The sequence below is a fragment of the Sus scrofa genome, chromosome 12 (genome assembly GCF_054392235.1).
Source record: "Sus scrofa isolate SSC_HxYL_T2T_F1_AM1 chromosome 12, Sscrofa_HxYL_maternal_Yorkshire_Landrace_v2.0, whole genome shotgun sequence".
In the NCBI taxonomy this organism is placed as follows: Eukaryota; Metazoa; Chordata; class Mammalia; order Artiodactyla; family Suidae; genus Sus; species Sus scrofa.
In genome coordinates this window covers 14201596-14215059 of record NC_139394.1, presented here as the reverse complement: position 1 = coordinate 14215059, position 13464 = coordinate 14201596, and the positions used below count along the sequence as shown (strand labels likewise).

The window sequence follows — 13464 nt, the reverse complement described above, 5'->3', positions numbered from 1 at the left end:
CCCTGGCCTTGCTCAGCAGGTTAGGGATCTGGCATTGCCGTGAGCTGTGGTGTAGGTTGCAGACACGGCTCGGATCCCACGTTGCTGTGACTCTGGTGTAGGCCGGCAGCTACAGCTCCGATTAGACCCCTAGCCTGGGAACCTCCATATGCCGCAGGAAGTGGCCCTAGAAAAGGCAAAAAGACTAAAAAAAAAAAAAAAGATACATGCACCCCTATGTTCACAGCAGCACTATTCACAATAGCCAAGACATGGAAACAACCTAAATGTCCACTGAGAGATGAATGGATTAAGAAGATGTGGTACATATATATATACAATGGGTATTAGCCATAAAAAAAGACAAACTAATGCCATTTGCAGCAACATGGATGAATTTGGAGACTCTCATACTAAATGAAGTAAGTCAGAAAGAAAAAGACAAATATCATATGATATCACTTATTTATGGAATCTAAAATATGGAAAAGATGATACTATCTAAAAATAAAAAACAGGAGTTCCCGTCACGGCGCAGCAGAAATGAATTCAACTAGGAACCGTGAGGTTGCAGGTTTGATCCCTGGCCTTGCTCAGTGGGTTAAGGATCCAGCATTGCCATGAGCTATGGTGTAGGTCGCAGATGTGGCTCGGAGCTGGTGTGGCTGTGGCTGAGGCATAGGCTGGCAAGCTGTGGATCCAACTGGACCCCTAGCCTGGGAACCTCCAAATGCCGTGGGTACAGCCTTAAAAAAAAAAAAACACATAAAAATAACAAACAAACAAACAGAAACACATCACGGCCAAGAAGAGCAGACGAGGGAGTGGGATGGATGGGCATTTTGGGGGTTTTGGATGCAAACTGTTCTATTTGGAATGGATGGGCAATGGGATCCTACTGTACAGCACAGGGAAATTAGTGCGATTGGGTCACTGTGTTGTACAACAGAACATGACGAAACACTGCAAATTGACTATAATAATTAGAGAAAAAATGATAAAACATAGTAAATTATAATTACAAATATATAAGTTGTAGAATCTAGATGATGGACTTACAGGTACTTACTACTGTATAATTCTTTCCACCTTCCATATATTTGAAATTTTTTATAAAATATTAGGAAAAATTAGAAAAGAAAATTTCAACTACCAAAAACAGAATTAAACTCTTCTTTTTTTTTTTTTTTTTTTTTTTTTTTTTTTTTTTTTTTTATTTTTTTTTTTTTTTTGTCTTTTTGTCTTTTGTTGTTGTTGTTGCTATTTCTTGGGCCGCTCCCGCGGCATATGGAGGTTCCCCGGCTAGGGGTCGAATCGGAGCTGTAGCCACCGGCCTACGCCAGAGCCACAGCAACGTGGGATCCGAGCCGCGTCTGCAACCTACACCACAGCTCACGGCAACGCCGGATCGTTCACCCCCTGAGCAAGGGCAGGGATCGAACCCGCAACCTCATGGTTCCTAGTCGGATTCGTTAACCACTGCGCCACCACGGGAACTCCAGAATTAAACTCTTCTAAAGTGGACATATATGTATAGAAAAACCTGACATTGCCTCAACCAGAAAATCCAGGGTAACATCAGCAGTGATAAGTCATGCTGATGGCAGGTACTCTTGATGAGATGCTGAGAATGGCCCTTCACCTTTGCGGTCTTCCCTCCAAAACACACTAACCTCAGGCTAGTTATGAGAACATGAGACTAATGCATATGGAGGGCATTCTATTAAATATGTGGACTAGCAATCCTCAAAACTTGTCAAGGTCATCAATAACAGAGAGAGCCTGAGAACTTGTGACAGTCTGAAGGAACCTAAAGAGACACGATGACTCAATATAACGTGGTATCCCAGACAGAAAAGGAACATTAGATAAAAAGGAAATCTGAATAAAGTATAGATTTATGGTATTACAACATATCAGCACTGGTTCAACAGCTATGACAAATGTACTACACGACTGCACAAAATGGGTAAGAGGGGAAGCCCGCTGCAGGGTATATGAAACCCTCTGTGTGACCTTAGCAACTTTTCAGAAACTCTAAAATTAAACTAAAATTAAAAGTTTATTAGGAAAAAAGCAAAGAGTAAATTTTAAAAGAATACCATTTCTCATAATTGGAAATAGGACTCCCTAAAAGGTTTATTTGGCAAATACCAGCAATGACCAAGGCAAAGTAGAAAACACTAAAATGCACAGGGGATCCCTAATTTATGTTAGGATGAATGAGATTCTCTTGAGAAAATGAAATACAGAGAACTAAAGTAAAAGCCACGCTTAAAATTTTTAATATATTTTAAAATTTTGTAATTATTTCAGACCAAGAGTTGATCTCAAATTCAACAAGAAGTAAAATGAGAAAATTTCCCTCTCACCATTAGCTGCCGCCAGAAAGGATTTGTTACTGCCCCGAGCCTTATTGGTCAGGTCTTCAGTTATGTCCATGTGCCGGTGGATTTCCTCACGCATTTCTTCTAGAATTTTGCAGAGTTCTGCTTCCCAATAATCTTTGTCCAAACAGTCAATTAATTCTGCAAGCTGGACCTTTGTGCTGTAGTACCAAATTTTCTTTTCATTTTCATTCTCTGTATCTTCTTCTCTGTTAAAAAAAAATTTTTTTTCTATGTTAGACATAATGGCACTTACCTGACATTTTTCATATATCCAGTGAGTTAAAATATATAATACAAAGATTGTGCACTAACACTCAGAACACGTGCTCCCAAGAGCTCTTCTCCAGTCTCAATCAAACTCAACATACTCATTTTATCTGAACCACTAATTATTTTGATTTCCTGGCCCACAGCGGCTTAGGATAAAATAACCTGCTTGTAGTAGTGGGAAGAGAGGAATCAGTACAGCAGCAAAGAAGGATATCTAAAAACATGACATGCAGAAACAGGCCCTTAAAACTCAGAGCATTTGCATACTTGGTGGAGGTCAGTCTAGGTTATACTTCAATCAACTTTAAGATCATCACTCTAACAACAGGAGAGGCAGAAATATTTAAGCAGAAATACTTAAACTATGTTCTGTATGTGGCAAATACAGAGCAGGTCCACATTACAGTAACATTTCCACCAAAATGGTGTAAATGCTCCACTAAATTCTGTCCCTGAAGGAGTCCTCTCAGTCCAGTGACAATGTCTGTCTCTTTCCCTGGATGATCAAAGCTCAGTTAGAGAGAAGAGCAGCAGCTCCCTCTCCTGCTCAAGCCTCTCTGAAGATGCCATTCACTCGCAATGCAGGTGGAGATGTCACAGGGATAGTCACGAAGAACACAAGGCAAGGTAGCGTCTAGGACCAGACTTGGAAAAACACAGGTGACGGCAGGTCTCCCTCACTCGAAAAGAATTCAGGAAACTTGTGGGGTATCTGACAAGAAAGAGTCTAGCTCTCCTATCTACTCGAAGGCCAACTCATGCAGCTCAAAGAATAGGGCTTTAAGGAAGAACTGGTTTCAGAAGTTCCCTTGCAGTGGAGCAGGTTACGGACCTGGCATTGCCGCAGCTGTGGTGCAGGTCACAACTGTGTCAAGGGTTCAGTCTCTGGCCCAGGAACTTCGACATGCCATAGGTGCAGCCAAAAAAAGAAAAAAATGAAGGTCTGATTTTATCTGGGCTCAGTCTCTTATGAGACAGGCAAACATGGACAAGGCACAACCTCTCTAGGTCTCTGAACCATTTCAGTCTCTGCTGAATTGGGAGAAAACAATACCTGTCTTGAGGGCCATTGTAAGATATTTTAAGGTAAATAAAGGTATTATAACAAGGCACCTATCAGACTGCCTGGGCACATCATTAGTGATCAATAATTAGAAAATATTATTACTAGCAGGTAGTAAATAAGTTAAAATTGATCAGAGCACAGGGAACTATATCTAATCACTTGTGACAGAACATGATGGAGGATAATGGGAGACAAAGAATATGTATGTGTGTGTGTGTGTGTGTGTGTGTGTGTGTGTGTGTGTGTGTGTGTGTGTGTGTGTGTAACCAGGTCACTTTGCTACACAGCAGAAATTGACAGAACACTGTAAATCAAATATAGTAAAAGTTTTAAAAATAAATAAAATATAAGGAATTTGGGGGAAAAAAGTTAAAATTTATCAGAATTCCAGGAATGAATCATTCAACAATTTTTTTTTTGCTTTTTAGGGCCACACCTGCAGCATATGGAGGTTCCCAGGCTAGGGGTCAAATCAGAACTATAGCTGCCAGCCTGTGCCACAACCACAGCAATACTGGATCCGAGCTGTGTCTGTGACCTACACCACAGCTCATGACAATGCTAGATCCTTAACCCAATGAGCGAGACCAGAGATCAAACCCGCAACCTCATGGTTTCTAGTCGGATTTGTTTCCACTGAGCCACAACGGGAACTCCAGTCATTCAATAATTTTGAAGGGATATATTAAATCATGGATAAATACAAGCATACCAAAATTTAAAAATTTTTAAAGGAAAAGATTAATAAAGAGTCCCTGTTATCTACCTTTGCTCTTTTAAACTGGCATCTGCTGACATGTGAGATTAGTATATTTCTGTGTTATAAGCTTTATACAAAAATTTCTGGGAGTTCCCGTCGTGGCGCAGTGGTTAACGAATCTGACTAGGAACCATGAGGTTGCAGGTTCGATCCCTGGCCTTGCTCAGTGGGTTAAGGATCCGGCGTTGCCGTGAGCTTTGGTGAGGGTTGCAGACGCGGCTTGGATCCCGCGTTGCTGTGGCTCAGGCGTGGGCCGGCGGCTACAGCTCCGATTTGACCCCTAGCCTGGGAACCTCCATGTGCCGAGAGAGTGGCCCTAGAAAAGGCAAAGAGACAAAAAAAAAAAATTCCTGAAAAAATCTTTTTTTTTTGGCTGCCCCATGGCATATGCAGCTCCCAGGCCAAGGATCAGATCCAAGCAACAGTTGCAACCAGCACTGCAGCTGCAGCAACACCGGATCCTTTAACCCACTGTGCCAGGCCAAGGATCAAACCTGCATCCTGGAGCAACAGAGATGATCCCATTGTGCCACAGTAGGAACTCCTGAAAATCATTTTATTTCACTCCACAATGGGTTTGTGTACAGACTTCTTGTGACTGAGTGATGACAATGATCTATTCCAACTTAAAATGTTGGAGTTCCCATTGTGGCGCAGCGGAAATGGTTCCTGAATCCGGCTAGGAACCATGAGGTTGCAGGTTCAATCCCTGGCCTCACTCAGTGGGTTAAGGATCTGGTGTTGCTGTGAGCTGTGGTGTAGGTCGCAGATGCAGCTTGGATCTGGCATTGCTGCGGCTCTGGCGTAGGCCGGCAGCTACAGCTCCAATTAGACCCCTAGCCTGGGAACCTCCATATGCGGGGGCACAGCCCTAGAAAAGACCAAAAAAAAAAGTTAAAAGATGTCAGAATCTTCTGAACAAAAAGATTGATAAAAACCTTTCAAAGGCAATACCATAACAGAAATCTGATTGTGACAACATCAAATCAGGAAGCACACAGTGAGCTCTGACCAAGTGCAAGAATTAAAGACCAAGTACAAGATAATTTATTATCTTCTAAGTTATCAATTTAAGGATTTCCCCTGTTATAAAAATACTGAATTCCTTAACTGTTTGCTTTTTCCTCTTTATTCAAAAACATCTACAAATTTCCATGCAACAAGAGAAACATTCTATATAAATGTGGGGGGAAGAAAACAATTTACAAGCATGGAAACAGAATGCTATGGATCCCTGGGCCAGGAACTCCTGCATGCCACTGCTGCAGCCCCCAATAATGAAAGTAAGAAAATAAGATGCTATGGTGTTATGGGGACAAGTTTAGTGAAAGGGACATTTTATTCAATTTTTCAAGCAACTCACAGACTACTGACAGGATCCCCATTAGTTGACTGACTTAGTCCACACTGGCATCTGCAAAATTTCCATCTCAAGGGAGAAATCACAACTTCATACGGTGACACTCTGTTCTATACTGGAACTGCTCTTTTAAGGGAGTTCTCTTGTGGTGCAGCAGGTTAAGGAGCTGGCACTGTCACTACAGTGGCTAGGGTCACTGCTGTGGCGCAGGTTCGATTCCTGGCCTGGGAACTCCCACATGCTGGGGTGGGGGGCAGTTTTTCCTTTTAAGAGATGACACAAACCTAGTGTTTCCACCAATATGCCCTGGTCCTGCTTGCTAGAATTCTCTGAAAGAAACCTAATATCTCTTCCACACACAGTCCTTCAACTCTTTCACCTCTATAATTTTACCCTGTTTTTTCCTTTTCAGGTCAAACATACTCAAATACTCATATGTTTTCCGGTCTTTACCACTCCAATATTCTTCCACTAAATGTACACTTTGTTAATGTGCCTCTAAAAATAGCCCAGTAACTATTTTTTATTCTGCTCATCAATGGTAATACTCAACACTGACAACTTTTTTCTTCTTGAAGCTATAGAAGGATAGATTCATTAAAAGCACAGAGCAGCAAAACTGAGTGAACAATAACAGTTAATGCTTGCAAAGAGAGGTTGTTGTTGTTTCTGGCCACATCTGCGGCATAATGAAGGTCCCAGGCCGGGGACTGAACCTGCGCTATGGTAGTAACCCAAGTCACAGCAGTAATAATGCTGGTTCCTTAAACCAATGAGCCACCACGGAACTCTAAAAAGTTTTAATACAGATGTACTAATTGTAAAAGTGACATCAGCTTTCCTATATAAATATACATTGATTTGTACATTTGGTTATGGGGTTAGATTTCCACAGAAGATCTGGTCCCACAATGCCTACAGTGTTCCTTCTGCACACCCAAACTGGCCCAGCTTCCCTAAAGTCACTGATAAGCTCAAGGAATTCACAGTGTGGCAGGGGAGGAAAGGCTGAAATGAAAATATCTGCCAAAAATAAAACCAATGGCAATGGCCTACATTATAAACGCCATCTGACTTTTACTTAGGCAAGATAAGATGTTCGTGACTAACAATAATTTTAAGTTTTACTTCTAAACAAACCCACAGAAACTAAGACTAAGGAACACTAGTGTGGTGGGTTGACTAGTATCTCAACAGAAAGTATGCTCACCTGAAACCTTAGAATGTGACCTTATTTCCAGAAGTAGGGTCTTTGCAGGTGTAATCAGCTAAGGATCTTGAAAAGAAATCATTCTGGATTGAGGGTGAGCCCTAAATCAAATGAGTGCTATCCTTGTAAGAGGGGGAGAGGATTCAGAGAGACACATGGAGAAGGGGATGTGAGGACGACGGCAAGAGTGATGCTCCTGTCTAGAAGCCAAGAAGCACTAAGGTTCACCAGCAGCCACCAAAAGCTAGGAGGGAGGCACGGAACAGAGTCTCCCTGAGCCTCCAGAAAGAAGCAATTCTGCTGACACTGATTCCAAACTTCCAGCCCCAGAATCATGGGAGAATAAATTCTTCTTGTTTTAAACAAGTCTATTTGTTATGGCAGCCCAAAGAAACTCATACAGATTCTAATACTGGGAAATGAAGCGTTCCTGTAACAAATACTTTAAAAAATATGGCCGTGGCTTAGGAACTGGGTAACAGGAAAAAGCTGGAAGAATGTTGAGGTTCTTAAAAGAAAAAGCCTAGACCACCTTGAAGAGAAAGAGGTAGGTAGAGATTAGAATTATACTGCCAACAAGCCAAGGGTCACTCGAGACACTAGAAGCTGGAAGAGGCAAGAAACTAATTCTTTCCTAGAGCCTTTGGAGGCAGCACAGCCCCACAGACACCTTGATTTTAGACTTTCAGTCTTCAGAACTGTGAGAAAACAAATTTCTCACTTTGTTACCTGCAGCCACAGGAAAGTAACACAGCTTGGGATTCAGAGATTAAAGACAAAAGCTAGTGAGATCCCGTCGTGGCTCATCGGTAATGAACTAGTATCCATGAAGACGTAAGTTTGATCCCTGGCCTTGCTCAGTGGGTTATGGTGAAAGTCACACATGAGGCTCAAGTCTGGCAATGCTGTGGCTGCGGCTGGCAGCTGCAGCTCCGATTCAACTGCAAGCCTGGGAACTTCCATATGCTGCAGGGGCAGCCCTAAAAAGACAAAAAAAAAAAAAAAAAAGACAAAAGCTAGGGCAGGCAGCCCAAGGACGTTAAGAGCACACATTCTGGAATCAGAAGAGTGCCTGGGACCAAATTCTGATTCTAACACTTGTTACTGTATGATACTGGATAAATTACTTAACCTCTCTATGCACCCACTAGGTGCTGTCAGTGTTCTAAACCCCACATATTTCAATTTGCTTAATCCTCACAACAGCTTTTGATGTAAGTACTGTCACCCTATTTTTCAGACGGGGAAGAAAAGGATCTGATCAGAATGGCCGTTTTAAAAACAATCCAGCAATGGAACACAGAAGAGAACTGGGGAATGGGGTAAAGAGACCAGTCTGGAGACTACTAAACTAAACTAGTCTAATCAAGATAATGCTGACAATGAAAATGGAGAGAAAAGAGTCAATATTTAAGAGGTAATTAATAGTAAAACAATATAGGACAAAAAAATTATTCCCAAGTTTCTTTTTTTAACTTTTTTTTTTTTTTTTTTTTTGGCTGCCTTGCAGCATATGGAGCTCCTGGGTCAGGGATTAGATCTGAGCCACAATAGCGACCTAAGCCACAGCTGCAGCAAAACTGGATCCTTAACCCACTGTGCCGGGCTGGGGATCGAACCCAAATCCCAGCATCTCCTAAGATGCTGCTGATTCCATTCCACCACAGTGGGAGCTCCTACTCCCAGGTTTCTAGCTTGAGGAGCTGGGAGGGTGATGATCCCATTTACCAAGATGGGGACACAGAAATAAGGGTGGGTGATGGAGCCATGTGTGCGTTCAGTTTTAAATGCTGTATTAGAGGTGCCTGCTGTGCGGACACGTCCAGAAAGCTGCTGGACATACAGAACTGGATATGGGCTGAAGGCTTCAGACATACATCAGATGGCAACCAAGTCAGCAAGTAGACAGGTGGCTTATACCTAGAATGGGAAGGTGTGAGCGGAAAGCTGTATAGGTTAAAAGGCTTACATTAGTTCGTCTGGAAAACAAAAAAGTGCAGAATTTTAAAATGCTGTGTTCGGAGTTCCTGTTGTGGTTCAGCAGTAACAAACCCGACTGGTATCCACAAGGACACCAGTTCTATAACTGGCCTTGTTCTTTGGTTTAAGGTTCCTATGTTGCTGTGAACTGTGGCGAAGGTGCAGACCCTGCTTGGATCTGGCTTTGCTGTGGCTGTGACGGAGGCCAGTAGCTGCAGCTCTGATTTGACCCCAGCCTGGGAACCTCCACATGCCGAAGGTGTGGCCCTCAAAAAAAAAAAAAAAAAAAAAAAAAGTAAAATTAAACAAAATAAAATGCTGTGTTCAAGGTAATGTTATTCAGAATGGATCGTGATAGGAAAAGGTATTAATCTAATTTGGCGATTCCTATTTTATTCCTAAAAGTCCTGATTTCAGATCAAAGGACTGACAGAATGAAAGCAGTATTAAAGAAAGATTGGCCCTCTTACATATTAGATTGAAACTGAGCTCTAAAATGTTTGCTCAATATCTTGGGTCCTTAGGTAGACTCTAAACTCATGTGTAAGAACTTTCATCCACTAAGCTATATGAATAACATATTTTTAATGAATATTAAACAAATAAGAGCAATAACAGGAAAACTTAATTTCTATAAACTACTACCATTACAATGAAAAAGTGTTTACTGCCCCAGACTTTGTTTTAGACATAACCTCCTTGGGCAACTGATCCCCTGATTCATCCTTTTATGCTTCTGGGCTTCCAGGGAAAGCACAGACCAAATCTCTACACAATGTCAGCTGAGCAATGCACATGGTTTCAAAACCTTTACCAGGAGTCCACATAGAATCTGCCACAAGGGGGCACTTAAATGGAAACTGTTTTAACCTAACTTTAAAAAAGATGTAAAATCTTTTTGATTTATTCAAATTATTGACAAGGAACAAGTATCATTCACAATGATATTTAACGTTTTGAACTAGACACTACAAAGAAAACAGTCAAGATGTCACAATGCATGAAAAAAGACATCATCCTTATTCATCTGAAATCGTCATTAAATTTTGTGTACTCTTTTATGCACTAAGACAATTTGAGGGACTAAGATTCAAGCTTTTAAAGCAAATAAATTTAAGTGAATATTTTCATTGCTAAGCATGTAAAGAATTTCACTGTTCAATTTTAGAAAAGTAGATTATCTCATTTCTTTAATAATGTATCACAAATCCATCCACAGGTACCTTCTTAAATCCTTTGACTCATGTAATTTCAAAGGTCTGCACATATTTAACCACATTCAAAGGTTCTTCTCTTCTACTTGCCTGAGCATTGTTTTATATACTGATACACACTTGCCAGGAAACAGAACTTTTTTGGAATATCACTTTATTTCATATTTTCTAAAAATGCCTTCATTTCCAATTTTTAAAGTACCCAGTCTTGATAGAGCCAAATCCATCACACTATCTTTCTCCTCTCAATTATAAGCATTGATTTTTACCAGCTAACATAATGCAAGTTGCAGACTTCATGATGATGGTTTGGAAACCAGACTACAGTATAAAAGTAGTTATTAAAAATATTCTCAAAGGAGTTCCCAAGAATGGCTCAGCAGTAACAAACCCGACTTGGATCCATAAGGATGAGGGTTTGATAAGTGGCCTCACTCAGTGGGTTGGGGATCTGGCATTGCCCTGAGCTGTGGTGTAGGTCGCAGATGCGGCTTGGATCCCGAGTTGCTATTGCTGTGGTGTAGGCCGGCAGCTGCAGCTCCGACTCAACCTCTAGCCTGGGAACTTCCATATGCCAAGAGTGTGGCCATATAATATATATATATATATATATTCTCAGAGGTCCCATTGTGGCCATATAATATATATATATATATATTCTCAGAGGTCCCATTGTGGCCATATTATATATATATATATATATATATTCTCAGAGGTCCCATTGTGGCTCAGCAGGTTAAGAATCCAACTAGTATCCATGAGCATGTGGGTTCAATCCCTAGCCTTGCTCACTGGGTTAAGAACCCGGCGTTGCCATGAGCTGCAGTGTAGGTCACAGACGCAGCTCGGATCTGGCGCTGCTGTGGCTGTGGCTGTGGCATACGCCCGCAGCTGTAGCTCTGATTCAACTCCTAGCCTGGGAATTTCTATATGCCTTGGACGCAGCCATTAAAAAAAAAAATCTTATAAAGAAGTCATAGAAAAATAAAATAAAATCTAAGTCCTACTTCCTAATAGCCATACATAGAGTCTTGGGCAAGTTCTAGAGCAAGTTACTTAAATTCTCAGAGGTTCAGTTCCTTACCTATAAAATGCACACAAGGAGTTTCCACTGTGGGACAGTGGGTTAAGGACCTGGCGTTGCCTCTGTGGCAGCACAGGTTCAATCCCTGATCCAATTCAGTGGGCTAAGATCTGGTGTTGCTGCAGCTGTGGCATAGGTTGCAGCTGTGGCTTAGCTTCAATCCCTGACCTGGTAACTTCCATATGGCCCAGGTGCAGCCATAAAAATAAATAAATAAGAAATAAAAATAAACAAAACAAAAAAAGTACCTATATTACTGGGTGGTTGTGAGGATTAATGAAAAATGTATAAAATGCTCATTAGAACACCGTAAGGCACATATTAAGTGCTCAATAAATGTTGCTATTGGCCTCTGTTATTACTAATCCATCAGCAAACTAGTTCCACTTGTATGTCCCTAACACCATGGTCTAGACCGTCACACATAGTTATTGTGTAATAAGCCTTACAGACGTCGGGGTCTAGCTCTATGTGAACAAAGCACCTGTGCCATCTCTGGGGCCCTCTAAGGCAGCACAGGGAAAGAAGTGAGAGGCAGTGAAAATGAATACCCAAAAAGGGCGAGGCAAGGCAGGACAGGGAAGGGAACATAAGAATGGGAGAACAGGAGCAGAGACTACATTTCACTTACTGCCTGATTTGCTCACGCAATCCTGAAGGCTCTGAGCCTTTTGGGGAAGGCATACGAGACTGAGTGAATAGGGACTGTCAAAGTCTAGAGAGTACGAGCACCAGGCTCCCTGAAAGGCAGTGTCACGGACTCTTCATTCAGAATGTAAGACTGCATTAAACTCCAAGCCAAAATGTGGTTACAGTTGAATCTCCACTAGAAATGTGCAACACAGGTTTCCATGCCACAACCTCTACATCACGATGTGAGAAAGGCGGCACAATGAACACCATGACCAGGAGCTCCCACTGTGGCTCAGCAGGTTAAGGTTGAACCTGAAGATGCAGGTTCAATCCCTGGTCTTGCTCAGTGGGTTAAGGATCTGGCATTGCCACAAGCTGAAGCTTAGGTCATAGAAGAACCCTGGATCCAGTGTTGTTGTGGCTGTGGTAGAGGCTGGCAACTGCAGCTCTGATTCAACCCCTAGCCAGAGAGCTTCCATATGCCTCGGGTTCAGCTGAAGAAAGAAAAAAAATAAACACCGTGACCAGATATCCTGAGGTAAGGGAGCAAGAAAAAAAATTATACAAATTTTTAAAAATAACTAATCCAGAGTTCCCGTGGCTCAGCAGTTAATGAACCTAACTAGCATCCATGAGGATTCAGGTTCAATCTCTGGCCTTGCTCAGTGGGTTAAGGATCCCAAGTTGCCGTGAGCTGTGGTGTAGGTCACAGACTCGGCTTGGATCCCGAGTTGCTGTGGCTCTGGAGTAGGCCGGCAGCTCCGATTAGACCCCTAGCCTGGGAACCTCCATATGCCTCAGGAGCGGCCCTAGAAAAGGCAAAAAGACCAAAAAATAAATAAATAAAGACCTAAACTTACATAAGTATAGAGAAAATAAGAACAAAAAATTGGGGGAAGCAAGAAGGCAAATGAACAGTAACAGCCTTTGGCACAACCAAGAAAGCCCAATCTGAAACATAAAGAGCAAAACCAGAACCCAAATTACAATCTTCAAAAAGACACTTCTGAACTGAGAAGGGGAGTACTGACAGCAGAACGGGGCTTGAAAGTGGTTTTAGGAACAGATCTGTAGACCACTTGCCGAGCCACTAAAGGTGGTCTCCTTAGGAGATAACACTGAAGTTCTCGGGACCAGTGGACACCAGCAGCAGGTGTGAACGAAGGTGCTAGAGCAAATCAAAGTCCTGAGTAGCTCTGCACACAGCAAACGCTGTATGCCTGGTAAATGCTGCCTGCCTCCACCAATTAGCCGGCGAGACCCTCATGCTGCAAACAGGATACCACTTGACCAGCTCAAGATGAAACTAAAAATAGTAAGTGACATGAGGGATCACTGAGAAAAAAGACTAAGAAAATCACCCTATGACTAAGCTCAAAATTGACACTGCCTACCCACCTGCTCAGAACTTCTAATCAGCTGTAGAATCCAGCAATGTTAATCAGAAGCAGAAAATCATGGATTAATAGATATCAGAGGATGGAAGAGACACACCAACACAAACGCCAGGAAGCAGCA

The 13464-nt window shown here is 42.0% G+C and overlaps 1 protein-coding gene across 40 annotated transcripts in view; it reads right to left on the bottom strand.

The window, feature by feature from the left end:
• The window catches only part of BPTF (bromodomain PHD finger transcription factor), a 144301-nt gene that overhangs the window by 98434 nt on the left and 32403 nt on the right, over window positions 1–13464 (bottom strand). For all 40 annotated transcript variants that reach the window (XR_014820917.1, XM_084983895.1, XM_084983902.1 and 37 more), the window contains exon 3: window positions 2352–2575. Coding sequence is in view for 39 of the 40 variants with exons in the window: in XM_084983895.1 (XP_084840021.1) it covers window positions 2352–2575 (224 nt within the window). In the remaining variant the exon portion in view is untranslated. The remainder of the gene's footprint in view (window positions 1–2351; window positions 2576–13464) is intronic.